The sequence below is a fragment of the Pelecanus crispus genome, chromosome 12 (assembly GCF_030463565.1).
Source record: "Pelecanus crispus isolate bPelCri1 chromosome 12, bPelCri1.pri, whole genome shotgun sequence".
Lineage (NCBI taxonomy): Eukaryota > Metazoa > Chordata > Aves > Pelecaniformes > Pelecanidae > Pelecanus > Pelecanus crispus.
In genome coordinates this window covers 22200323-22224582 of record NC_134654.1, presented here as the reverse complement: position 1 = coordinate 22224582, position 24260 = coordinate 22200323, and the positions used below count along the sequence as shown (strand labels likewise).

The window sequence follows — 24260 nt, the reverse complement described above, 5'->3', positions numbered from 1 at the left end:
CACAGACCAGTTTTTTTAATGCCTGTGCAAAAGGCACAAGCATGCGTGGTTTTGTGTGCCACGTAAAGCAACAGAATTGTTTTCACAGAAGAAAGTAAGAGACAGAATGAGGGAGGTCTTTTGCAAGAACCCCTTCAGACCATCAACCAGGAAAGCCAATGCAGAGATGATGAGGGCTGTCCCTGCCCTCGAGTTGAGTGTGACATGCACAGCTGTGGCTTGGCTTCTCACTGAGGGTGTCCTCCCTGCAGCCCTGTCCCCGAGTGCCCACAGAAAGGCAGGACAGAAGGAGCCAGGTTAGCTCGTCTGTGGTGGGGATGGAGCATTCACTTTGGGCTCTGCCCTATGCCTTCCTGGAAAGGAAAAACTGGCTCAGTCTCCACTGGGGACTTCACCCAGACACAGGGATTGGAGCCACAGTGCACAAAGACCTCAGGTCGCCTGTCCCAGCTGTCATCCCATGTTGGTCCAGCTGAACATCCCGGGCAGATCTCCGAGCCACGTGGCGCAGCCCGCAGCAAAGGCAGAGCGGGCAGCTATGGGCAGAGGCGTGCTCAGGGCAGCCCAGATGTGCATCACAGAGGCAGATGGGTTCCCACATGTGGAGATTTATGACTTACTGAAAAGCGCCCAGTTTGATGGCTGCTTTTTCATTTCCTACAAATCTAATTACAGGGGAATAGAACTGATTGTGAACATATTTAGGGAATGGGCTTGTTGCTGACTTTTTACATTTCCTTTGTAGTAGAAAGCAGTATGTTGGCTGAAAACACTCATACGCTCTCTTGAGAAAACATATCAAATGCCAACAGGAATGGAATAGCAATGGAAGAGCCTAATCCTGCACATGCTCCAGATGGCAGGTCTTCCTCCAGCCTGCAGTTACTCAGTGGATTGTTCCCCATAACCGCAGAGTACTCATGCAACATAGGTGACTGCAGAGAAAGGCTCTAGTAAACGAAGACCGAGGTCCTGGCCAGGCAGACCTATAGATCTACAAAGCAGCACACAGGGCTTTTACCAGGTCAGACAGGTGACTAGCAGGGCTCATCACAACCCAAGCTTCTTCCTCTAGATCCAATTGAACCACACCACCTCAAAAGAGAAACTTGCATTCCACAGTTCAGAGATGGGAAATCGATCCATCTTTTACCCAGAGCTATCCAGATTATTTTGTAGATTTTCTTAACATGGATCAAAAATCAGCCAAAACAGAAGAGCAGAGATCTACCAAACCAGCAACCTGGCAGCAACTGTCCCTAGAAATTACAGTTGACATGGAGATGCTGGGGGACACATGAAGAGAAAAAAAGCCTTAATCGGAGTCATGTAGGAAGGCAGTCTAGTCATATGGTCAAGGAGTTGGACCACACCAATGGCACTATCTGTCCAGATAAAAATGATTAAAGCAGCTCACATCCTAAAACTCACCAGGCACAACATACACATAGCCCAATGTAACAGAATGTCTTTCATAGCTGTTGAGAATATTTGAAAGATATACATATAGGCACAGCCATTGTTATTTAGACTTATTATTCACACAAGGGTGGTAAAACAACATCTTCTGTCAGAAGCAGGGCCCTATTTTTCTGTCCTGAAAGAGAAAATCCTGACTCAAAGTGAACCTTTTATGAAGGAAGCAGCAGTAAGATATGACAGGCACACAAAGATGCTTTGAGCAGGAAGGTTTATTAGCTGCTGCATAACAAGAGCAGCAACAATGGTATTAAAGAGGGACTGCATTGAGCATGGAGAGAAACCTTCATGCCTTGGGGTACAGGACAAAACAGATGCCTGTTTGGAAGAGGCTGGTCCTTGGGCAGGTTCTTGTCAGAGGGATGCCTGCCCCTGGAGCATGGGATACTGCGTGCTGTCAGAGATGGGGGACCAAGTTAGTAGGAAAATTGCTTTCATCTTGTCTGGGCAATTTTCAAAATAAATGTCTCTGTAAAATTAATGGGGAACTGAGGGGAAAAAAAAGCTTCTTTGCATTCTAGGCTAAGCAACAGTTTAGTCTCTGCTTCCTTAAAAATGATCTGCCACCTGCTACTAATTTCCTTCTTTGTTACAAAAACCACTGACTGCCTGAAGGAAAGGGGGAGAAGAAGCTGTTAAGCTGCACTTTACACAGAGCAAATGAGAACACAAATAGCAGGGGATGTGTGTTTTAATGAGCAAAAGAGGCATTGATCAGTTTACTACTGTACTTGGGGCTGGTCCCAAAACACAGCAAGCGCCCGGAGTTCCTTGCAGCTCTGCAGGACCTGCGGACGTTCATTGTCTGTGGAGCAGCAGGAGGCTGGGCACGACGCTGGTGACAGACAACATGCCCTTGTCTCGGCTGTCCCTTCCCTTGCACGAATGCTGCTGCTTGCGGGAGAGGCTCAGCTCCCCCTTCGCACACACACCCTACGCTCTTTTAGGTCTTCCTCATCCTCTGCTTACCTTAAGGGACGCAGCGTTCTCAGCAGTCTCAAAACCCGTAGCATCCCCAGGATTTTTGTGCCGCTGTCTGACACCATTGAGACCAGGATGTCGATGACGGAGATGAGAACCAGCACCCCATCCAGCACGTTCCAGCTGCTTTTCAAGTAGGCTTTCTCCCCAAAACACAAGCCTAGTGCCACCACCTGCCCAGACACCAAGTTGCAACAAGTTATGACTATCGCATCCAATATGTTTCTTCCAGTTAGCAACCTGCTGAGAATGCATTATTTACAGATACAAGTCTGTGAGTCCATTTGCTTCCCAACTTAGAAGCCTAATTAGACAAATCAGCAAAGTGTTATATTGCACGAATTGTAAAAATACCTCTGCAGAAACATCCCAGATTGTCCCTTACAGCTGATATATTTTTAATGCAGCTAAACCTAGCTGCACAAAACTGTTCCTAACATGTTTAGCTCTGGCATAAAAAGGTTGATCGTATTTTATTCCTACAGACTGCTGGAGTAAAGGTTCAGAGTGGCTGACCCAAAGCAATCATTTACAAGCTTTGCAAATAAAGAAACTAGAGAAACTTTCCAAAGAAAGACCAATTGTTCTGCAAGATGTTTATAAATTACACAAGAGAGATTTACAGCAATGGGTTTCTGAGCCTCCCGCCTCAAATCCAGCAAAATGTTTCAATGTGCTTAAGTCTCTCCCTCCTCAGGAAAGCACATAGCTGCTTAGGTTGTTGAGGACAATTGGTCGTTGAAGACAATGGGACTTACATGCATGGTTGAAGTTAAGCATGAGTTCAAGAGCTTTGCTGAATAGGGAAGGATTGCTGAATTGAAGCATCCCATTGCTCATATAATGGTGTAAATCAACAGCAACTTCAGTGAAATTGTTCTGATGTAAAACGTGCTCAGAACAAGGCATGTGGTGGGTATTTGAATATGATTTAGAAGAGGAAAACATACACCTCGCTCATAGCTGGTAGACCTAGTGGTTTTGCGAGTCCACCAAAATAAAATATCACTAATATAAACAGGCACACTTATCCACCAGCTACATTTACCTTAACTGTCATCTCAGTCAGGAAGATAACTGTAAAGATGTAGTTGGAGAGCGTTAGGAAAATCCGTTCCTATTAAAAAAAAAAAAAAAAAAAAAGAAAGAGACAATGTTTTATAGGCTGCTCTCTGCAGCTGTACATCTCCCTGTGCGTATTTGGGTGGTTGCTAACTGTTCTCCAGCTTCTGTGCTGAAATAAGACTCGGACTGTTTGCTCAAAAAGAGGGGAAAATCCAAATATTTAGACAGTAACACTGCGCACGGTTCAGCACTGCCAGTGCCCAGGCCTGCGTCAGCACCATGGACAGGGGCAGCCGCCGGCACCTGCCCCCAAATCTCCCCATTTGCCCCCAAATCCCCCCTCTGCCCCCCCAGCACCCTTCCCAGCAGAAACAGGGAGATCTCCCCTCCTTGGAGCATGCTTGACAAATCTCCACCTGCCCCTCACCTGCGGACATCACCACACAGTGCAAATATCACTGAGCTCCCAATTCTCCTAGAAATTAAGTCAATATTAGAGTGGCTGTGCTGCAAGGCAAGCAGGACCCATGGGACACCGAAGCACAGCTGGCATGAATTGTCACAGCTCCACCGAAGCCAGCAAAGCTCCGGGGGTTTACGCCAGCTGAGACCTGCCCCCAAAAGGTTGATTCACTTGCCCAAAGCCACAGGCTAGACATTGGCGTGAAGCCCAATAGTCTCATCTCCCAGTCCTCTGTGCTATCCGCCAGACCATGCAGTCCTCACTGCCACTGCTCTGCAATAGCAGCTAGTGATTACAGATGAGACCATGGACTGGTTCCCTATCTGTAGTTAGCAGAAACCTTTCTTTTTAATGATGATCATTAAATAAATGATACTTTTCCCTAATCCCCGAACAATCTCTGATTGCCTGTACTGAGAAATGGACAGCAGAAGGCGGAGGCTGGAGGAAAGATGATGCGTATGCATGTATGCATGTGCGCATACAATTGAACCGGCCCCAGTTCTGCTAATAACAATTTTGGATTTATTTCTGCCTCTCCCTACAGAGCAGTCCTGGAAGAGATGCAGATCTCTTGCTCAAAATGAGATGCAATTTACACAAGACAAAACACCTTGGCAACTCTCTCGCTTGCCAGATCATGATTTACTGAAAGTGACTCAGGAACCACAGAGTAGCTTGTTTCCATACTGGGCCCATAATTAATTAGGTCCTAGACCTGCACTGTGATTGCCTGAGCTGTGATAGGAAACATCTCTGGCCGTTAGCTGACTGCCACACAAAAGACTGCTGTAGAAGGGGTAGGCAGTATGCAGGAGAAAGAGAGTAGGGACCTGCTTGTGGAGCTGGAGATAAAACAGCAATAGCACAGAGGAGAGACTGAGGATATTACATTCCTCTCTGGCAAGCATGTGGCTATTTCGAAGGATAATCTCCCCAGCCCATGTTGTGCACTCTGCGATGGGGAGCGCGTGTTGGCTAGCAACGGCATCCCCTCTTCCGATAAGCCAGCTGAAACTGGGACAGGGAAAGAGAACTCGCTTGGAGGAGCTAGAGAATCCACAGCTCAGGGAAGCGAAGTACAATTATTTTAAACAACTCAAGCTAAACTAACTCTCTTGGTTTCCAGATGAGAGCTCCACCAGCTCAGGCAGGGCCTGCACACTCCTCGTGGCTCCCCTGCTCCCTGCCCCACCGCTCAGCATCCCCCTTCTCCTCCCTGCTGCGCCCAGACTGTGGTCTGGCTCAGCTCCAGCCCTGGATGACCCATTTTTGTTCCCTTGGTTATAACCTGATGCTGGTCAACCTCACACCAGTCCCTGTCTCCTTTCCTCTCTGCACTCTTCCAGTGCCTGGGGACATCACAGCTCATCCTCTTCCTCTTATATATGAACTACTGGTTTTTTGTGCTACAGCTCTTTGCTGTGGACTCCTCTGACTCATGCACATCACCCCATTCCCTTCATCTCTGTGTAACTACAGTTCCTTTTGGAGCCAGCCTTGGTGAATGGTGACTCTCAGAGGAAAGAGCAAGGGGCTTCAAAGAAGCATTTGGGATTTCAAGGGACATTCTCAGGGTGCCCCATTTGGGGAACAGCAGGGTGATTTCCTCCTGCTAGATTGGCTGGCAGGGAGTCCTGCTCTCTTCTTGCAGCTGCGAGTCGGTGCAACATGACTGCACAATAACCAAAAGAAAAAAGATGGATTTAGGGGAAGGACTGCTGGGCAAACTATTACAGTAAGGAGGACTACTAGGGAAAGCTTAAAATAGGCACAGAGCAGCCAAGACTCCAGTTTTAAGGTCTTACATTGAAGATCCACAAAAATGAACAGCCTGACACGCCTACATCAACAAAACAGGATTCTATACGATTGCAATATGAGCAGTCTTTTGCAATACATCAGCAAGAGCCCAGTGTATCTCTCAGCAACAATCTATGCTAAAATAACAGCAATAGGATGATTCTGCCCCTCTGACTGATGGATATTGGTGCTGTGAGTGTCTGGTTTGAGAAATCCTTACGTAGTCTATTGAAACGAAATTGTTCGGGGAAATGGCATTACTGTGCGCGTATCAATTCAGTTTTTCTTGTGTCACAACAAAGCTGATACACAAAGGGGAGAGAAGAGTATGAAATGAACAGTTTCCCCCATTCCCTTCACACCACACATACGTGCCCGTGGAGAACAGATGGAAGAAATGAACATTGTGTTGAGAGAGGAAAAGTGTTTGAAGGTTTATCAGGGAAGGAAACTAAGACAGATGTCATGCTTATGTCATCTGTTAAAACCTTGACAGTACTTGCAGAATTGGGATATTCAATATATTGCAGGCCGTGAGCTCTGCTCTTGTACTTTGAAAGGATGCTGGGTAGGGACCAGGAGAGTTACTGTACCTAATTCAAAGGATACGCATGGGGTGTTGGCAGCTTCCCATTTAAAAAAGAGAAAGTGAGACCAAGTGCACAGCAGTGGGGTCCAAGCCACGGGTGTTGGCTCCACGAGGAGCACAGGAAAAGGTTAACCTCAAAAACTCACAGCACTGTGAGGCTCGATTTTGGGTCGTTCCATAGCAATGGTAATGCAGTTCAGGAAAATGATCACCAAGACGATATGATCAAACATCTTGTGTGTGATGATTTTATTGCACATCAGACGAAATCTGCCGAGAAAGAAGAAAAAAGAAAAAAAAAGAGGAGACACAGACTAGCTATTAATGCTTGACTGGTTGGGGAGAAATGCAGCAGCTCGATGCATAGCAGAGGAATCAAGTGCTCCGTTTGCAAAGCAGATGAGCTGCAATCTCCCAATCCCCTCCCTGGCAGAGCTACACGCTGCAGGCAGATTGGGGTATGAATAGAAAAGGATCCAAGCTACAGAATTGGGCCACAAATTTCAAGCCCTGGTGATGTTCGTAGAGGGCTTTGGCTCACTGGAAATGGAGCAGCTGCTTCCACAACTCGGACATGCGGCCAGGTTTGGATCCGACCCCCTACCTGGTTCGTAGTGCTCAGATTTAGCTTAAATAAAGGAAGAAATACTCCCAGCAAGCCTGTAAGGGTTGAGTGCACATGGAACAAAGGGACAGAAGCTATTTATTGTGACAGATGGCTGTACACTGACCCAGGATTTATAATACCGTATTACATTTCCCAAAGTCTGTTTCTGAAAATCTCTCTAATCTTTGTATGAATGAACTCGAATGCTGTCCAAGGCCCACCAGCTCAAACACGGGAAACCCTCAGGAAGCTTGGGTTAATGTTCAGAAGAACACATAGGAGACCACAGAGCCCAGATGGTTCCAGCACGGCTGGGCTTTGGGAAGGGCAGAGCCGGGGTCCTGCAGGCAAGGAGAGGGTGTTTTCTGGGGGTTGTTGGGAGAGCGAGGAAGAGAAGGGAGAGGACAGAGAAGTCCAGGTTGAGAGGCAGGTTTAGGAGGTCAAGGAGTGTCCTTCGCTGTCTTGTAAGTGTGCACTGGGGGCAAATTCAGATTTCTCTGCTTAATGCAGCACCTTTCCCACTGCTTCAAACTCCCCACACTCCATCAAGTGAAAAATTTGGAGAGCACTGGCATCACTGATGAAGCAAACAATGAACTTGATAAAGCTGTGGCCATGCCCTGGGTTATGGATCTCTACTGGACGCTCCTATGCCATGGCCATGCCTGCCCTGGAGCGGCTCTCTGCAGCTGGTGGCCGTTTGCTGTGTGACCCCAATGTAGTGCTGGAGCAAGGACTGGGAGTTTTATGGACCAACACAGAGACCCATCTGGGATAGACGAGCAGAGTGAGCCATCGTAACGAGGGCATCCGTGTCCAGCATGCCACTGCTGCTCAAGTGCAGCTGCCTTACCTTGAGTGAGGGGCGAAGATATAGATGGACCAGGAGTCTCTCTCTTTGCAGCAGGTGGGGAGACGTGCCCGTACCCACGCCTTCATGCGGTCCCTTTTGCTCTAGGAGGAAAACGTACAGCAGACCAGCAGGAAAACACAGAGAAAACTGTTAAAAAAATAACCCCCAAAAACTTCCAAGAGAAGGACTTGGGGCAATTTTTTACTGAACACATCTCCAAGTGCTGAAATAAAATGAGCTCCCCAAAAAAGACCCCGCTGGGCAGGAGAAGGGGCTCTGGCAGCCAGGCGAGGGCTGTGCTGGCCCTGCGAGCTCACAGGGTTTGGTCTTGCTTCTTCCTCCGCATGGTAACTGCATCTGGCACGCTGTTAGCCAAGAGAACAGATGTGGTAAATGAAATCCTTGTCCCAGAGGACTGATAACCTGCTCTGATCAGCCTCAGTCCCTCCAGATACTCATCAGACGCTTGCCTGAATTTTCTAAGGTTTTTCTGGTATTTTTATTGGGTTTTTGTGGTTTGGGGTTTGGTTTTTTTTTTTTAAGAATATATAATGATTATGTCAGAGGTTATAAAGGGAGCAGAGGGAGGGATTCCTGCTGCTTCCTGGGCCAAGCTCTATGTCCATGCACCACTGGAAAGCTGAAGAAATAACTTGGGCATCCGAGTTTTGGTCCAGGAACTCAACAGCAAGCATCTGCCTCTCATTCAAAAATTATAAAGCCAGAAGGGAACATCGTGGCCAGCCTGACCTTCTGCATGAACACGGGCCACCTGACTCCAAATTAATTCCTACTTGAAACCACAGCACATCCTCAGCCACACATTCTTATGTTTTAGACTGTCTGCAAGGTCATTTAAGGCCAGGAGGGCAGATTGTAAAAGCCTTGGCCAACAGGTCACCTAGAAACATGAAAAATTGGATGCTGAGGGGAAGCCTCCTCCCGGCTGCAACAGCCTCTGGATTAGGTCTTGTCGCCTTCTCATCCATAGATCTCCAAGGGGAGGTCAGGATCTTTAATCCAATTGACATTGCAGCGCTAGCATCTTGTGCACAGACAACCAGCAGAAGCCAGGCAAACATCTCACCCACCACACCAGGGCTTTCCCAGCCCTTCCAAATCGAAGCACCAGAAGATTAACCCACAGACCGGTGTGTGCAATGTCACTGCAGTGCTTTGCATTTACAGATTAAAAAACCCAAATCTTTGCTCTTTCATTACCCTTATTTCTCCGCTACCACCGGGGCTTGGATGGGCACACACATGGGAACGTGGCTGCACAGGCTCTTTGAAGCTTTCTTCTCCAGATGGTCAGAGCCGTGAGCATGCAGAGGGGCGCGAAGCACAGCGAAGGAATCGCCTCTCGCACCCCAGGAGCGCCCGGACCCCAGGGCTGAGGCACTTTTATTTACTTCACCCTAGAAACATGGAGGGGGGATTCATTTGGAGCCAAATTCTTAGCGATTGGAGGTACTCTGGACTGTAAAAATGGGATTTGTTAGGGTAATTGAGTGGAATGGAGGAAGTGCTTTCTGTTCCTATACATACTCAGCCAGGGGTCTCATTAGCGATGGGTAATAGCAAGTGTAGTGTCGGTTTTAATGAAAGGATTTGGTGACAACCTGAACCCTTCAGAAAATGAAAACCACCTTGTGAAAATAACAAGAAAAGTTTGAATAACAAAAAAAAGACTAGATCTTTCTACCCCTCTCCTTCAGCCATCTGTCCTTCCCTCCCCTTCTACATGAACACAGACCACACCACGGCACACCAGTAGGTTTTGGCCACATCTCGACTGTTTTCACATCCCTTTACCAACTCCAGGCAAGAAGTCAGAACTGCTCCCCTCTCTCTAAACTGTATTTAATAGAGCGTGCATCCTTGGGGTTGTGTTATCCCTTCGAGCAGCCTAGTTAGTTTAATTATCCATGGATTTAACAAAGGTAAATAAATGGATAAAAATCAGGTGTCTGCTCAAAGTTGCAGTGAGAACAGCTATTGCTACTCCAGCCTCTGGACATGGAGTAATAGCTGTGACTCGGTCCAGTTCATTTTGTGAGCTGCAAGGTTTCCAGAAGTATCTATTATTCAAAGCAGTTCTGGTATTTATCATGGGGATTTGTAGTGAATGGTAATGCGTCAGCAGCACAGAATGCTTCTTTATATTCCTTTTGTCCAACTTTAATGCCAAAGATATTTTGGGGTTTGGCTAATTGTTGCAGCTTGCAGTTCGTGGGCTAAATCAGATAACAAAGGCAAAAAGCGATCTTCCATCATGTCTCTCTATTCAGCGTGTTGGAGTAAGGGTGAGCACCAGGGCTCGGCCTGGGCCAGCTCAGCCAGGGCTGCAGCCCGGCTGCTCTGCACGGGGCCAAGTACATCCGCAGAAATCCAAAGTCAAAGGAATTACTCCAGATTTCCACCAGTGGAACAGCACAGTTCAGTCAATCTGAGCCAAATGTAAGATATTTGTGAAATAAACCCCGAACATTTCCAGTCTAAGTCCCATCAAATGCTTTCTCCACGAGGTCCAGACACGCATCAACTGCTTACAATCAGGCTGATTGCTGCTTAAGCCTGCATTATGTTCAAAGCAATATATCAATTATGTGGTTTAAATCATATCTATTTGTTCATAAAACACACCTGGACAGGATGAATAAAAATGTGGGGGGAGAAGAAAACTGCTCTTTAATTCAGTTGCCAATGACTTAGATAAAACGTCCCCTGCTAAGACCACCCGAACTCCCCCCGCCAGGATGCAGGCAGGGGCCAGGACATGGTGTGATGCCGCTCACTAACATGCAGCAGTGCTGCCTTCACCCATCAGTGTGCTAACAGGGCCCTCCGATCCCATAGCTGCTGATAAATAGCTGCTTTTTTTTTTTTTTTTTTTTTTTTTTTTTTTAGGACTTTCAGATATTAATGTAGTTCTGAGGGCAGGATGAAAGGCAGTTGGCTTTAAAAGATGACTGATCCACTCCTCAGAGTCAGGGAGAAGCTTAGATTTATAAAAGATTTATTATAAGGATGGGAGGGGAATAGCTGAAAAATGCTCTACGAGCAGGAACAGACCTCCAGGCAGGCTGGAAGCTGCACAGAGGTGCTCCGGACCTGATTATTTAATTTAAATATGTAGTGGGGGCAGGGTGAGAGGGTTTGGGGAGTAGCTGGACTGCACACCACAGAAAAAAAGTGCAATAGGCAATGGGGAAAGGACCTGCAATTGCAACATGCAATGAAGATCTTGGGAGGGGGCACATTTGGTTGCAGGTTCAATATTTCCCTCACTTTCTGCTCTGAGCACTCAGCAATTTGGGTAGAAAAGCATCCAAGCTCCAGCAGATGTGAACAACAAAGACCTCGCAGCAGACCCCTGATCTCGGTCACAGCCACGCGAACCCAAGCAGGCAGCAGACCACTCTCTCCCTGAAGTTTCTCCTTGTCCGCATTCATGCAATGAAGGACAGATTTCAGTACCCTGATTTTATATTTCTGGGGAGAAGAGCTATGGGGGCCTGATTCTGGCCCTTCCGAGGGATGTAAATTCAGAATAAACTCATTGAAGGCAGTGGAGCGGCACTAATATGATGGGAGCCTGGGAGATCCAAACGAAGCCTTTGCGCTTCCTTTTATTTCTGCGCAGAGGCAATCAAAACCAGCCAGCAAGGAGAGATGTGAAGCTTTGTTGCAGAAGGGCATATTTAGGATTACTTTGATCTGAATAACAGTTAAGTTCTTTTCTTCTTTTGTTGGTGGGGGAGTTTTGAATTTTGTTTTTTTCCAGTTAAAAAATAATTACTTTTTTTCTGACTTTGTCAAGGCTAATTTAGGGGCAAAGCATCCCCTTAAATGTCAGGGGAGAATCACAAAGGGAAGCTCCACAACCTGGGGGCTCATTTCGCTAATCTAAGCAATATTTTCCAATCCATCTGGTTTAGTGATTTGCAGTGAAGACATATTTCAGAGCATGGAGAAAGACACCAGCCAGCTGTGGATGTCCCAGTTGTGGCTATACCATGGGCTGGGCCACAATTTATTTACCCTGTTTTGCCTATTCTTTCCCTAGGCATTTGCTTCTGACCACTCCATGGGAGAGAACTGAGGGACCTTTGGTCTAACCCTACATGGCCAGATCTAGGCATGCAGAAGACAACGTTTGGTTTACGCTAAAAGCGGCTGACATAATAAAGATTAAAAACATGCATCTTATTCGACAGCCTATCATCAGCGCTGGCTGGGGCTGTGGGGCTGGGTGGGACGTGTCCCATCATACGATGTCCAGTGCAAAAGGGGCTGCTGGCTTCTGATATTGCAGGGGGAAAGGAAGGGACCTATGGGATGGTTGGACCAGGTGAGCTTGAAAAAGCAGCAGATGTTGGAGCATGAAAAAAAATCCCTAGCTGGCAATAAAGAGCAAGGTCTCTTCATCACTTTTAATAGTACTTTTTCCAAAAATAATTACTGCCTCTTTTCTTAAAAATTCAATTTATTTTATGGAGGTTAAAAAACAGGTGAAGACAATCAGTAAAATCCCAGGCTGAGGATCCATGCTGGAGATGTAATGGGATAATGGCTTTTTTTAAAGGCAATTCACAGCTGAGTGACTCCATTCTGCCAGCACTAACTCTTTCTCCTCCTGTTCCTTCTCTGGAGTCACTGCTGCCTTTCACATGCTCCAAATTCCATTTTCATTCAATGAACTCAGTGAAATACAGCAAAATCATGTCCACAAGATGCAGCTTTCATGTTCTCTATACCACCCTGGTTATTGTCACGTGGCTCTACCCATCCATTTCACAAACAGAAAGAGTTACCCCCTGGGGATGACACATCAGATCATCACACTTTTAAGCCTGAGTACAAGGTAAAATGAAACAAAGAGGTAACCTGGGAAGAGCAGAAAACACCCCAACCCCCCCCCCCCCCCCCCCCAAACCTGTCCCGGGAACATCCTGACAGGACAGTCCCTGCAGGCATCCTGCTGCCAGCTCAAGCCCCTCTCTGCCAGCCTTGCAAAAAACCTTGGAAAGCAAATTCCTTTTTTTCCCTTAAAATACAAACATCCATGTGGAAAAAGAGCCAGGGACCCTTGTCCCTTCCCTGCGCTTGCAGCCCTTTTAGCTAACATTTCCTAAATGGCTCTTTTCAGGCCCATGTGAGAGATGTGCTTATTGGACTAATGCCTCTTCATATTGAAATTAATGCAAAGCCTTTGAAATTACCACCGTCTCTACAGGACTAACGCTGCCATGGGAATGGGGGGCCAAACCCTGCCCTTTCCTTGCCTGTTGGTGTCAGCAGAAATTGTCTGTTGCTGTGCATGGGGACAGAGAGCTGAATAATGGTTGGAGAGCGGGGGAAGTTACTTGCTTTTTTTTTAAAAAAAGAAAAAATAAAACCAGAAAAGCGTGTATTTCCAAGAGATTGCCTTTACGCCGCACCTTTTAGTGGAACCAGGGGAGTCTTGCCCTGTCTCTCCAGCATGAACCATCTGACGCTGCACTGAAATACTTAATACGATGCCAACCCGTTTCTGGTGGCATCCACAGCCCAGAGACCTTCTGGTGCTCTTCTGGCGAGACCCAGTCCCTGCAATGGGCCATTGCTTCACACCTACCTGTGCACTCCTGAGAGAGGTACGTGCATCACTTTGACAAGGAGAAAAGCCCAAAATGAGCATTTGGCATTTCCTTACCATATTGCCTTCATCATCGCAGTCATCGCAGTCCTGTCGAGGGTCATCCAGGTGGAGCTGGTGCAGCAGCAGACCCGGAGAGGTCTTCCCGTTGCAGTCCTGGTGCTCAGAGGCGGAGGTCCGGCTGCTGTGCATGCTACTGGTCCGGTACAGGGAGGGCACCTGCAGGGTATCCTGGAGGTCGAAGGAGCCTTTTGTTTCCAGCGACTCCATGCGATGAGGCAAAGAGCCATTGAAGCTGCCAGCCCGGCTGGAGCGCTCCTCATCAGAGCTCTCCCCTTCCTCTGAGCTCTCCTTCCCCTCTCCGGAGAGAAGGGATCTGCGCTCACTGCTCTGACCCCGACGCTTGAGACTGGGGGCCCGGCCGATGCTGTTCCAGCTGGACCGGCGGCTGTTCCAGCTGCTGCTGGCGCTCCAGGGGCTGTGCGGGGAGCTGCGGGCACTGGGCTGCGGAAAGGACAGGGAGAGCATCAGCCCTGTGCCACCCACCCCATGCTGGGCTGCTGCTGCGCCAGATGGGGCAGATGGATGGACAGACGGCCCCGCGAGGCCAACGGACACCCGCTGAGCATCAGCAGGAGGCGGTAACATGAGTACCGGGGACTTGAGCTCGTAGGTGGCGGGGTCCATGGAGACGCCACTGGCCCGGCGCGACTCATAGCCCTGCGCTGCATCTCCAAACATGGCACTCTTGGGCATGGGCATCGGCGTGGCAGCAGTGTGTATGATCAGCGGCGGGGTCAGGCTCTTCTTCAGCTCTGGGTGGTCGCTCAGGGCCATCACTGGAAGACAGAAGTGGGTTTTGGGTGTCACACCTCAAGGGGCACATCTACAACCTGCTCCCAGGCAGGCAAAGCAGCTGCACAGGGGCAGCTCTCCTCCAAGCATTAGGAGGATGGGAGCCGAAAGCCTTTCTGGAGAGCTGAGAGCCTGTCCTTCAGCCTGGAAGGGAAGCAGGGGGATGTAAATCAGGAATGGGATCATGCGCTGACAGGAGAAGAGAGTAGATGCAGACTATCATCTGCTGCCCCTCAACCCTCCAACCAACACCCACCAGCTCCAACCCTGGGAACACCCTGCCTATGCTGGGCTCCCTCCGTGCTCCTTCCCCATGGCTCTTCCACTTATGCCCCTGTAGAGAGACCCCAAAAGCCCAGACCTCAGGCTTGGTGGGGAGATTGTGTCCCCAATGCCATTATGGCTCTGTCTGCATCCCAAGATCCAACCCCACGTCAAAAGCTTGCTGGCTTCAGTTGAGCACACCCCAGTTTGGACTACACCGCTTTCTCTAGGAGGGCTCTTCCCTTCAGGACACATTGTTTTCACAGCAAAGCAAGGTTTCTGCAGAAAAGCCCATCCTCTCAGGGTTATTACTCACAGGCTGGATTCGACAAGTTTTTCTTAAGTCCTCCCTCCTCTTCCAGGCTGTGGGGGAAGAGATCCCCCTCGGAATCAGACTTGGAAGCATCACCCTGGAGCAAAACAGAAGGCTTCAGCAAGGAGGGAGAAGGGCTGTGGTGCACGGACACCCCTCTGAAAAAATGGATTCCCATCTCCAACACCACACCTACAGATCCACTGAATTTTGTACCACGATGCAACATCACCTTTCACAAAATGATGCATGCACATATTTATACCACAGACTAATAAACCTCCTACCCAGAAGACAGACCGCCTCTGGCTCCAAACGCGGTCCCAGAAAGGGATCAGAAAAAAACCAAACCACTGCTTAATTTTTGCTGCTGGAATTGCATACTGGGCAGATATTAGGGAAGGACAGATATCTAATGAGCAATTTTGGGACAAAAATTGACCCTACTCATCTCTCTCAATTTATACACTATGGCTTAAAACTCCCTCCGTGGCTCTTTCTAGCAATGTTTTGATGAAGCAATCCAGGATTCAGAACGGGCACAAGGGACCCTGACTTTCCAACGCAGCTAATGGGCACATGTCATCGGACACCCCCCCAGCGCAGAGAGGATCCAGGTGGCAGAACCTGATAACGACTGCCCTGAGCTGCTGTTCTGTGGCAACACACAAGAGAAGCAGAAGTTTTGGGGATTTATGCTGTATCATTTCAGGGATTTAAATTCCGCTGTATCATTTTGAACGCTGGGGTTGAGCAAGAGCTGCCCGCTTTGACATGGGCCCATGCTCAGGAGGAGAGAGAAGAGGTTTACCATTGCTCACAGCACAGCGCCCAAGCTCTCGCTCAGTCTTGCGGTACAGACCCGATTAGGGACATCCCTGCGCACCCCACTGATTCTGTCCATTGGCACTGCAGAAAGGTGCTTAGGGTGTGGTATAGTCAGGATACACCCAATGGGCAATGGTGCTCGCCAGAACGATGCCCATCCAAAAAAAGGAGGATTCAGAGCTGAAACCACTGCTCTGGCAAAGGGCACCAAGCCCCGTCGCAGTGTACGTCAGAAAGGAGGAGAGGCGAGAAGGGAGGGAGGATGCTGGGATGAAAGAAGCCAAGCAGACCCTCACTTCAGCTGGAAGAGACCAGGAGCCCCAGAAAACCCCACCAAGGCTAAGCTGCATCCCCAGGAGCCCTGGCCAGTGCTGCGGAGGTTTGGTGCTCGGGTACGTGTTGGCTGAAAAAAACCAGAGGGGCCCCAGTGTGGGATGGGAGGAATAGATGGCATCCAACACAAGGTCCAGTGCCCCGCACCTCTTTGCTAAGCAAAACCCCAAAGGGATGAGCCCTAATACTCCCCCCATGGGGTCACTAAACAGTTAAGATTTTTTTTCCAGGCAGACTGGACACTCTCAGACACATGTTTTTAAGTCAAAAGAGAGTGTGATATGAAGTGTTGGCTCAAAACTTCCCCTCCTGAGGATCCAGGACTTCTGTGCTATTCAGGGAAGTTCATCCTGTAGGACACAGAATGGGAAGGTCAGGAATGCACCTTGCAAGGGGGAGCAGTAAAGTCAGGCTGGCGTGAATTTCGCTGGAGTCAAAACCATGTCTCCGTATGAACAGGGGCTCCAGCTGGCTCCAGGTATGCTCCCCACGGAGGCTCCCAGCTCAGCCCATCAGTGGGCCTGCCAGGAATTACTCATTCTCCCTAACGAGTTATTAAAAAGGAATAAATAACGGGAAGAATTTTATGTGCTTTGTATTCCTGAAGTGCTCTTTAACAGCCCACAGGAAAGTTTTAGGGTGCACAATGAGATGTGTACCAAGATGGAAAAGCAGAGCTATGTGGGGACTTCCCACCCCCCTCCCCAGCACCAAACCCCACGTCTGGAGGGCCGAAAGCATCCCCTCTGAAACACCACGTGCCAGACTCAGTATGGTGCAGGCAAGCATCTCGCAGCCAGGGCTGCTGCCCGTTACCTGTTCTTGCACTCCCAGTTTGCCTTTCTGGATAGAAAAGGGGTTATGAGAGAACAGGGAGTTAAAATTCTTTTGGGAAATGAGGGTACATCAAGATGGACCAGACTGTACAATGGCTAAACCAGCGTGTGCTGAGGGGGACTGACACACTGGGATATGATGGGAAAGGGCTTTTGTGCCGAAGGAAAAGCCAGACTTCTCAGAAAGGACAGAAAGGAAAAGGAGCGGTAAAGAGAAAGATGAGGTGGGCAGAAGAATACGGTTTGGAATATGCTGCACTTCGGAGTTCCACGGGTTCCTCGGACCTGAATGGGACCATTCCACATCCTGACCCACGCCGTAATGTGGTTTCTCACCAGAGATCCCAGCATCCCGGCCAACCTTTCTGGGACACACCACAGCACAGCTGCCGCTGTCCTACCCCAATCCTGCTGAGCACGGGGCTCCCCCCCACATGTGTCCACAAACAGGCTTGATTCCAGGTCCCTTCGCTCCCAGGCACCCTCCTCTGCCTGCATGATGGAGGGAGCGCTTAGCAGATGTGCCCAGCAACCAGCATCACCGTCCGCATCCCTAGGGAGGTCCCTGGGATATGACCACGCTTTGGAGGGGTTGCAACAGCCCCAAGGGGAGCCTTCCCCAGGGCAGGCGTCCAGAAAGGGGTCATCGAGAGCCAGGGCTGGAGCCACATCAGCCACCCTGAAGCACCCACCTTAATTTACCTGGCTCCCCCAGAGAAGGAAGGGACTTAAAATCAAGGCTGACTCAACAATGAGGACGACAAAAAAGAAAGGAAAAAAAAGAAACAAACCCCAAAACACCCAAACAACCCCCCAAAGGACAACAACTAGTACAACAAGAACAGCACAGCAGCGTGTGACCAGGCACCACGAGAGAGACAACCACGGCGGGCGGTAGGATGTGCTGCGTACATACCCCCGACGAGTCGACAGGCAGCTGAATACAGCTTAACTGCCCACTCGCGTCTTCTCGCTTGGAGATCTCCTGAAGGAGAAATGGGGGGGAGGGAGAGGGGAGGAAGGGGAAGGAGGGGTTCAATTTTCACAGTTTCAACAGCAAGACTGAGAGGGGAATCAAAAAACACACAAGAGGAGGCAAGGAAGGATTGGGGATGGGGGAGAAGGGCAGTGTGCAGCCACAACAGAGAGCCGGGCTGGGGCACCCACTCCGCTCGGCACAGGGAAGGGCTGGAAGATCTCAGATGAAGCGAAGCCCTTCGAAGGGACCAGCCTTACCTTTAAATTAAGTGTTTCAAACAGAGCTTGCTTCAGCTTCTAAGTGATAATTGTGCTAATGAAACACCAGCTAGTTATTGAAAACATGATTTTTTTTTTTTTGCAGCTGCATAATAGGATCTTTATTTATTCTGCCTTCATTAAGCAGCAATGGAGGCTTTTAATGAATGTTTGATTAACACAATATCAGTCCTCTTACAGCCAGGTGAAATACCTAATTTAAGGAAAGCCACCAGAACCTGCTGTGAGCTCAGATCCCTCCTCACCCCCGTTAGGGGAGACACCCATTTAAATCAGCAGGGTGCCCACATGTGGCAGGGGTCTGTGGGCAGCGGGGCACAGCCCCATCCTGGGGGACTTTGCCACACGAGTGGCCCCAGCATCTCTTCACAACACCAGAAGTCAGTCTTTCCCTACCCACTTGGAATGCACACGTCATTTTTGACCTCGCTGTGTTTCCCCTTCCTCAGGGGTGGCTCTTCCAATGCTCCTCGGCAGGTTTCGGCAGTGTGGCCGTGCCCAGTCCCGTCCCGTGGAGCTGTGGGAGGTTACACACTGCAGCAAGAGGGCACAGGTTGTCCCACCAGCTTAATTTCTTGCCTACAGGGCAACGGATCTTCCTCTGGTGCTACATGGGATGTAAAACTCATCCCATTTTAGGCTGGGATGAAGAGTTTAAGAAAGAACGATCAGCTTCAGGATCTGGATGGGCCAACGGTGTCTTGCTAGGCATGGAATGGACACTTAATTTAAAGTCTTTGGTTGTAACAGAGAGAAACATGGAAAAGCCATTGAAAAAAAAACCACAGAAACTTTTCCTTCACAAGGAAAATCCTACTGAAACTGATAGGAATGCAAAAGATAAGGGATGCAAGAAAAACACCATCCAAAATCCCTACTGGTGGGAAAAGGGACTGTTGTTCCCTCTGGTTGAAGCCCAGAAGAAGTCAAAGTCTGTATTTCTCTGAGGATGCTACATCCAGAGAGGAGGTAGTGTCCTTCTGCAGAGGAAAGGATGGAGGTGCTGGAGGAGGGTCCTGGGAAGGAAGGGGGGCACAAAGGAGGGGAAAGAATAAACCCATGAGTGAGGACAGCTGGGGACAAGGGGGCACAAAACCAGGAGGATTACCAATGAAAGAATACACTTTGGAGATAATATTATTAGGAAGTCCCTCAGGAGAAGAGCTTTATGCCTGACAAAGAGGAGTCATTGCTTGCTTCAGAGAAGTCCCCAGGGCAGGGATCCAAGAGGTCAGGCAGCAATTTCAAATTAGCAGCTCGATCAAATGGAGTCCCCTGCTCACCTTCCCCACACCAACGCCAGGCTTGAGTTAAATCAGAGAATGCGTGGTCAAAAATAACCACGTTGCATAAAGTCCTGTGTGCGTCTCTTGCAAGAGAGAAGCAGGTTACCAAATAAAAAGAAAGGCGGGGGGAGAAACTCAACCCTGCAAAATATATTGCTCCGTATTTAAAGTTTGGAACAGGTCCTTTTTGTTTCTCAACTGCTTATATACATCTGCTGCCTAGCAACTGGGGCTGCAAAGCCATGCACTAAAATTAACGAGGTGCCTGCAGATTGAGGAAAGGCACTCAAGGACCAGGGAGATAAAGGCAGCAGCCCCGGGGTTGTGTTTCAGCCCAGAAATCCGAAGAATGAGAAGGGAAAAAAAAACCCCAACAACTCAGAAGGGTCAAGTGCAATCACAGGAGGGGGACGCTGGGGTTTGTTTACAGCAAAAGATGATTTCTCTATTAATTCTGCTTAGGAGAGGATCCTTTGTGTGCTGGCTAGCAAAAACCAGGACGAGATCTGTTTGCAAAGCTACACACCAGCAAAGCTGAATAACCATAAACCAGCAAGGCCAGACCTGGCTCCTGACCTCCAGCAGACATTCGCTCCCTGTCTGCTGCGTGGAAACTTGGGTTGAGCCGAGGGATCTCTTGATCCCATTGCAATCTACTGGAGGAACGTGTAGAACTCAGAATAACAAGGACGTGGAAGGAAGATTATTATTACAATGCCATCATGAAAGCGTGAGATATAATAGCACTGTAATCAGAGTCACAAATTACAGAAATCTGGTGCCAGTTCATTGAACTTGCCATGGTTGGGCAGAATCGGCCAGACGGCGTTTGGTCTTTGGAAGCTGAGCTGGATCCTGGTCCCTGCACTCACCTCTCAATACTGGCGTGAGCATCACTGGCTTCAGGCTGTCTCAGTGCTTTCCCGAATCAGAAGTTACTCCCTGATTTACACTGCACTTAAAGCACATTCGAACCTTACACAGAAATCCTGGAGTTGGCTTGGACCAGCCCAGTGCTGCCCCAGCAGAGGAGAAGCAGGGGCAGGTGATGGGGCAGCCCTGCTGCAAAAAACAGCCAAAAGCAAATTTGGAGGGTGCTGCAGGCAGTTCCTCTGACTCCAGGGAAGACATACCCTCAAGAACATGGTTATTGGAATAAAATCGCAGCATGTTAAGCCAGGGCATGAATTTACAGAGAGTTACGGCCACGGTACCAGCTTGCCACAAAGCGAGCATGGGATAAATTGCTGCCCAGGGAAACAGGCGTGCAGCGGCTGGGTGTGCGGGAGCGGAAGCATGCTGGCAGGCGAGCACGAGGATGCTCTAGCATGAAAAACCAGGCTGAGCCAAGGACCAGAGGTGTCAGCCTCCCTCGAGGACCAAGGATTGGAAAAGGGGCTGCTGCATTTAAAGGCTACATCCTTTTCTCTAAGAAGCGGGTGCAGCAGGAGATCTCCCACTTCAGCAACCTTCAGAGAATCAGTTTGCTAGACTGAACAGACAAAGGTTTGGTTTCAAAGCCGTCATCACAAGCAGACAAGGAGCTTTTTACCTCTCCTCGCTTGGGCAAGATAACATTGTGCTATTCGGGAGAACCTGGCAGTGACCTTCCCTTCAGCTGAATGGCGGGGGGAGGGATTTACAGACAGAAACAGTACAATAACAACAATTAAAAAAGTTTTCAAGCAACAACATGGAGAGAGACAATACAAAAAAAAAACCACCTTCTTGCTATTTCCTGGTACAACTCCATTAATACAACTCTAAACTGTGCTCCAAAAATAATAATAAAAATTATTCTGTGCATAGCTATTCATAGGGTGGCAGGATATTATGAAACACAAGCAGTAAATCTTAAATAATATTTAGTCACCCCCGAATACTTATAAAAATCAGAGATGCATGTAAAAGCACAGCCTATACAAACAGATCCCAGTGAGCAGTTTTAGGTTATATTTACCTCTCCAACCCCCTGGGCAGGGTGTACAGGTCCCCTCCCCTTACTGATGTTCTTGGACAGTCAGGCAATTTTTGCAGAGAGCGGGTGGGCATCGCAGGTCCCCCACTCTGGGGACTAGGTGACATGCTCACTCGCTCCAAGCTGGACAGTTGGGAAGGCAGTAGGATGAAAAAAAAGGTTGAGTTCAAACCTAAGTGCCCCCCTGCCCTTCCATGAAAACCTCCAGCAATCCAGGATGTCTCATGGAGGTTCCCAGCCCAAGGAAGCAGCCAGCAGAGACCAGAAATCATGTACTTTAAAATGTGCAGAGCATTGCAGGGCTGGATGCAGGAAGAGCTCCATGAACATATACCATCAAAAAAAGATAATCGTGTCACTAATCTCTTACCAGCCTGAGTAAGTTTTCAGGAGGGGCTTTTAATCTGCCTGACAAACACGGTGAGAACTGTTTCAAAGACACTGTCATAGCAGCAATCCCATCTGCAGTGCCTGACTTACCGCTGAATTCCCACTCCTGCATTAATGCTAACAACACTTTTTCATTTAAGCCCTTCGTTTAGAGGGCTTGCTGTATTAAATCGCACTGTGGCTAAGAAAAGAAAGAAAGAAAAAAGACAACCTACTACTTTCCCCCACTTTTTTCATGTACCACTCTTGTAAACGTATTGCTGTCCATCTCGGAAACCAAATTCCAGGATCTGGAGGCCCTGAAACTTTAGAAGAACACAAAGGCACAAGTGTGAGGACATTACCTCCGTCTGGAAACCCTCTACCAGGATGGCCACCAGCAGGTTAAAGAGAACATAATTCCCAAACGTCATGAGAGCGATGAAGTAGAGAGCAGCCCAGGAGGAGGTCGATGCCATGCCATTGTAGAGGACCTTGTTCCAGTCTTCCTGGGTCAAAATCTGCAGAGGAAGGGTATCAGGAAAAATGGAGATGCTGTAGGATTGTGTGCCATTTTCCCCAAGCCTGGCTGGGTGTCTGCGCTCCGGATGGGCCAAATGAGCATCCCACTTTTGGGGTAGCCACTGTAGCTGTAACCACAGGAGGATAAATCTGGCCCAAGTAATCTTCCGAGCCAGAGAAGAGGCAGGACTGAAGTGACCTTAACTCCCATGCTACCAGTAAGCACCCTGCCCAAACTGCCCCGACTCCCACCCACACCAAGGGACACATTCAGCCATAAGGGAGTGCAATGTCACGGGGGTCAGACCTTTCCTTTGATCGGCCAGAACAACTAAAAGTCCTTCACAGATCCAGCAGTTACAGAACTCAGAGCTGCTAGAACAAAAAACTGCACATATCAGTTATGGGCTTAAAACAGATTCTGTTCTTTGTTGAGGTATCACTGCAAATGGTCCTCATTGACCACCTCTTGATCTCCACCCTCTACATTTACTTTCACCCACCCAGCACATACCCTGCAAATGCAAGAGGCTCCTACCTCAGCAGCTCCTCCTCATTTTATTCTGGAAAACAGTCTGAAAACCCCTGCGTTCCTGCACTTGTGGTTTTGAGTCCTCTCCCTTCCATGGCAAGGAGCTTCACTAAGCTGTCAGATGCTTTGGAAAACAACCCCCACCCCTGCAGCCCCAAAATGCACGAGTTGTGGCATTTTCCATTTTGTACCTGGAAAACGGTGACAATGGCCCAGAGCAAGGAGTCAAAGTTCTTCCTGTCAGGCAGTGTGTCGCCATCTCGCTCCGAAGCAAACTTACAGCCAAAGAGGTGCATCCCCAGGATGCTGCATGGGAGGGAAAGCAGGGGCTCAACCGGAGACGACATCGGTCTCCTATTAAAAACTAATAATCATACAGTAGGGCTGGCTGTGTCTCCTGATTTCACCTCAGCTTTTTTTTTTTTTTAAAAAGATGAATCATTTGTTCACTGAAAAACATGCCTCAAGATCATGCAAACCAGTTGTGAATTTGGGTCAAATCTGTCAAACAGTTTCAACCAAAAAGTATGTCTGCTCCTCCTTTTTCTTCTCCTTTGGTTTTTTTGTTTGTTTGGTTGGTTTTTTTTAAGTCAAAACATTTTATTTCAACATATTCTAAACAAAATGTTTTGACTTTCTGTTTTGCAATGACACATTTTTAGCAAAATATGCTTAAATTGAATTAGGAAGACAGAAAGGGTTTCTGTGAAATGTCCAAATGAGACATAACAGGGGACCCAAAACAGCTTTTTCAATTTTGACAGGAAAACAGAATACCTTTCCTTTGAGATTGATACTAAAAGAATAATTTTTTTTCCCCTGCTCTTGGCCAGTAACCTGAATAATCAAATTATTTACAGCTCTACTGAGCACCACGGCTGCAAATGGTGGCTTTGGAGTGAAACGTCTCACTGGGAGAAGGGACATTATTCCATGGAAGAGACTCGCTTTCTTCAGCCTTCCCAGTGCCTGGATCGCTGGAACACCAGAGTTGGCTGTTACAAAGAGACAGGCTCTCCTCAAAATCTAGACCAAAATCCAAAGATTCAGGGCTATGCCAAGCCTATTTCTAACATTTCCACTGCAGAACCTTGCTTCTCAGAAGAGGCCATGCAAAAGCACAAGCACCACCACGGCTGACTATTTTAGGAACATCACCCTCTCCTTGGCAATATTTTTAGCACCAGGCTTCTGCTAGTCAGTAAGTAATGGGACCACTGTCTTGGGGTGATGTCAAGGAATCATCCAGCTGAAAGATTTTCCTTGTAAATCATCTTGCAAAGACAGATGTCTTGTTTGGCCAGAGTTAAGAGAATTTAGTCAGGGCAGCAAGCCATCACCAGCACTGGCCAGCGATGCTGTTTCTGGGACCATTCAACTCAGCCATGCCCTGGTATGGACTCTTA

The 24260-nt window shown here is 48.3% G+C and overlaps 1 protein-coding gene across 1 annotated transcript in view; it reads right to left on the bottom strand.

Moving 5' to 3' along the window:
* Nucleotides 1–24260, bottom strand: part of CACNA1G (calcium voltage-gated channel subunit alpha1 G) — a 148901-nt gene that overhangs the window by 41095 nt on the left and 83546 nt on the right. The window contains exons 12-21 of the mRNA XM_075720155.1: nucleotides 23046–23160; nucleotides 22166–22321; nucleotides 17827–17895; nucleotides 14917–15010; nucleotides 14136–14320; nucleotides 13539–13985; nucleotides 7841–7941; nucleotides 6527–6650; nucleotides 3509–3577; nucleotides 2449–2633 (exon numbers count right to left, since the gene is read on the bottom strand). Coding sequence (XP_075576270.1) covers nucleotides 2449–2633; nucleotides 3509–3577; nucleotides 6527–6650; nucleotides 7841–7941; nucleotides 13539–13985; nucleotides 14136–14320; nucleotides 14917–15010; nucleotides 17827–17895; nucleotides 22166–22321; nucleotides 23046–23160 — 1545 coding nt within the window. The remainder of the gene's footprint in view (nucleotides 1–2448; nucleotides 2634–3508; nucleotides 3578–6526; nucleotides 6651–7840; nucleotides 7942–13538; nucleotides 13986–14135; nucleotides 14321–14916; nucleotides 15011–17826; nucleotides 17896–22165; nucleotides 22322–23045; nucleotides 23161–24260) is intronic.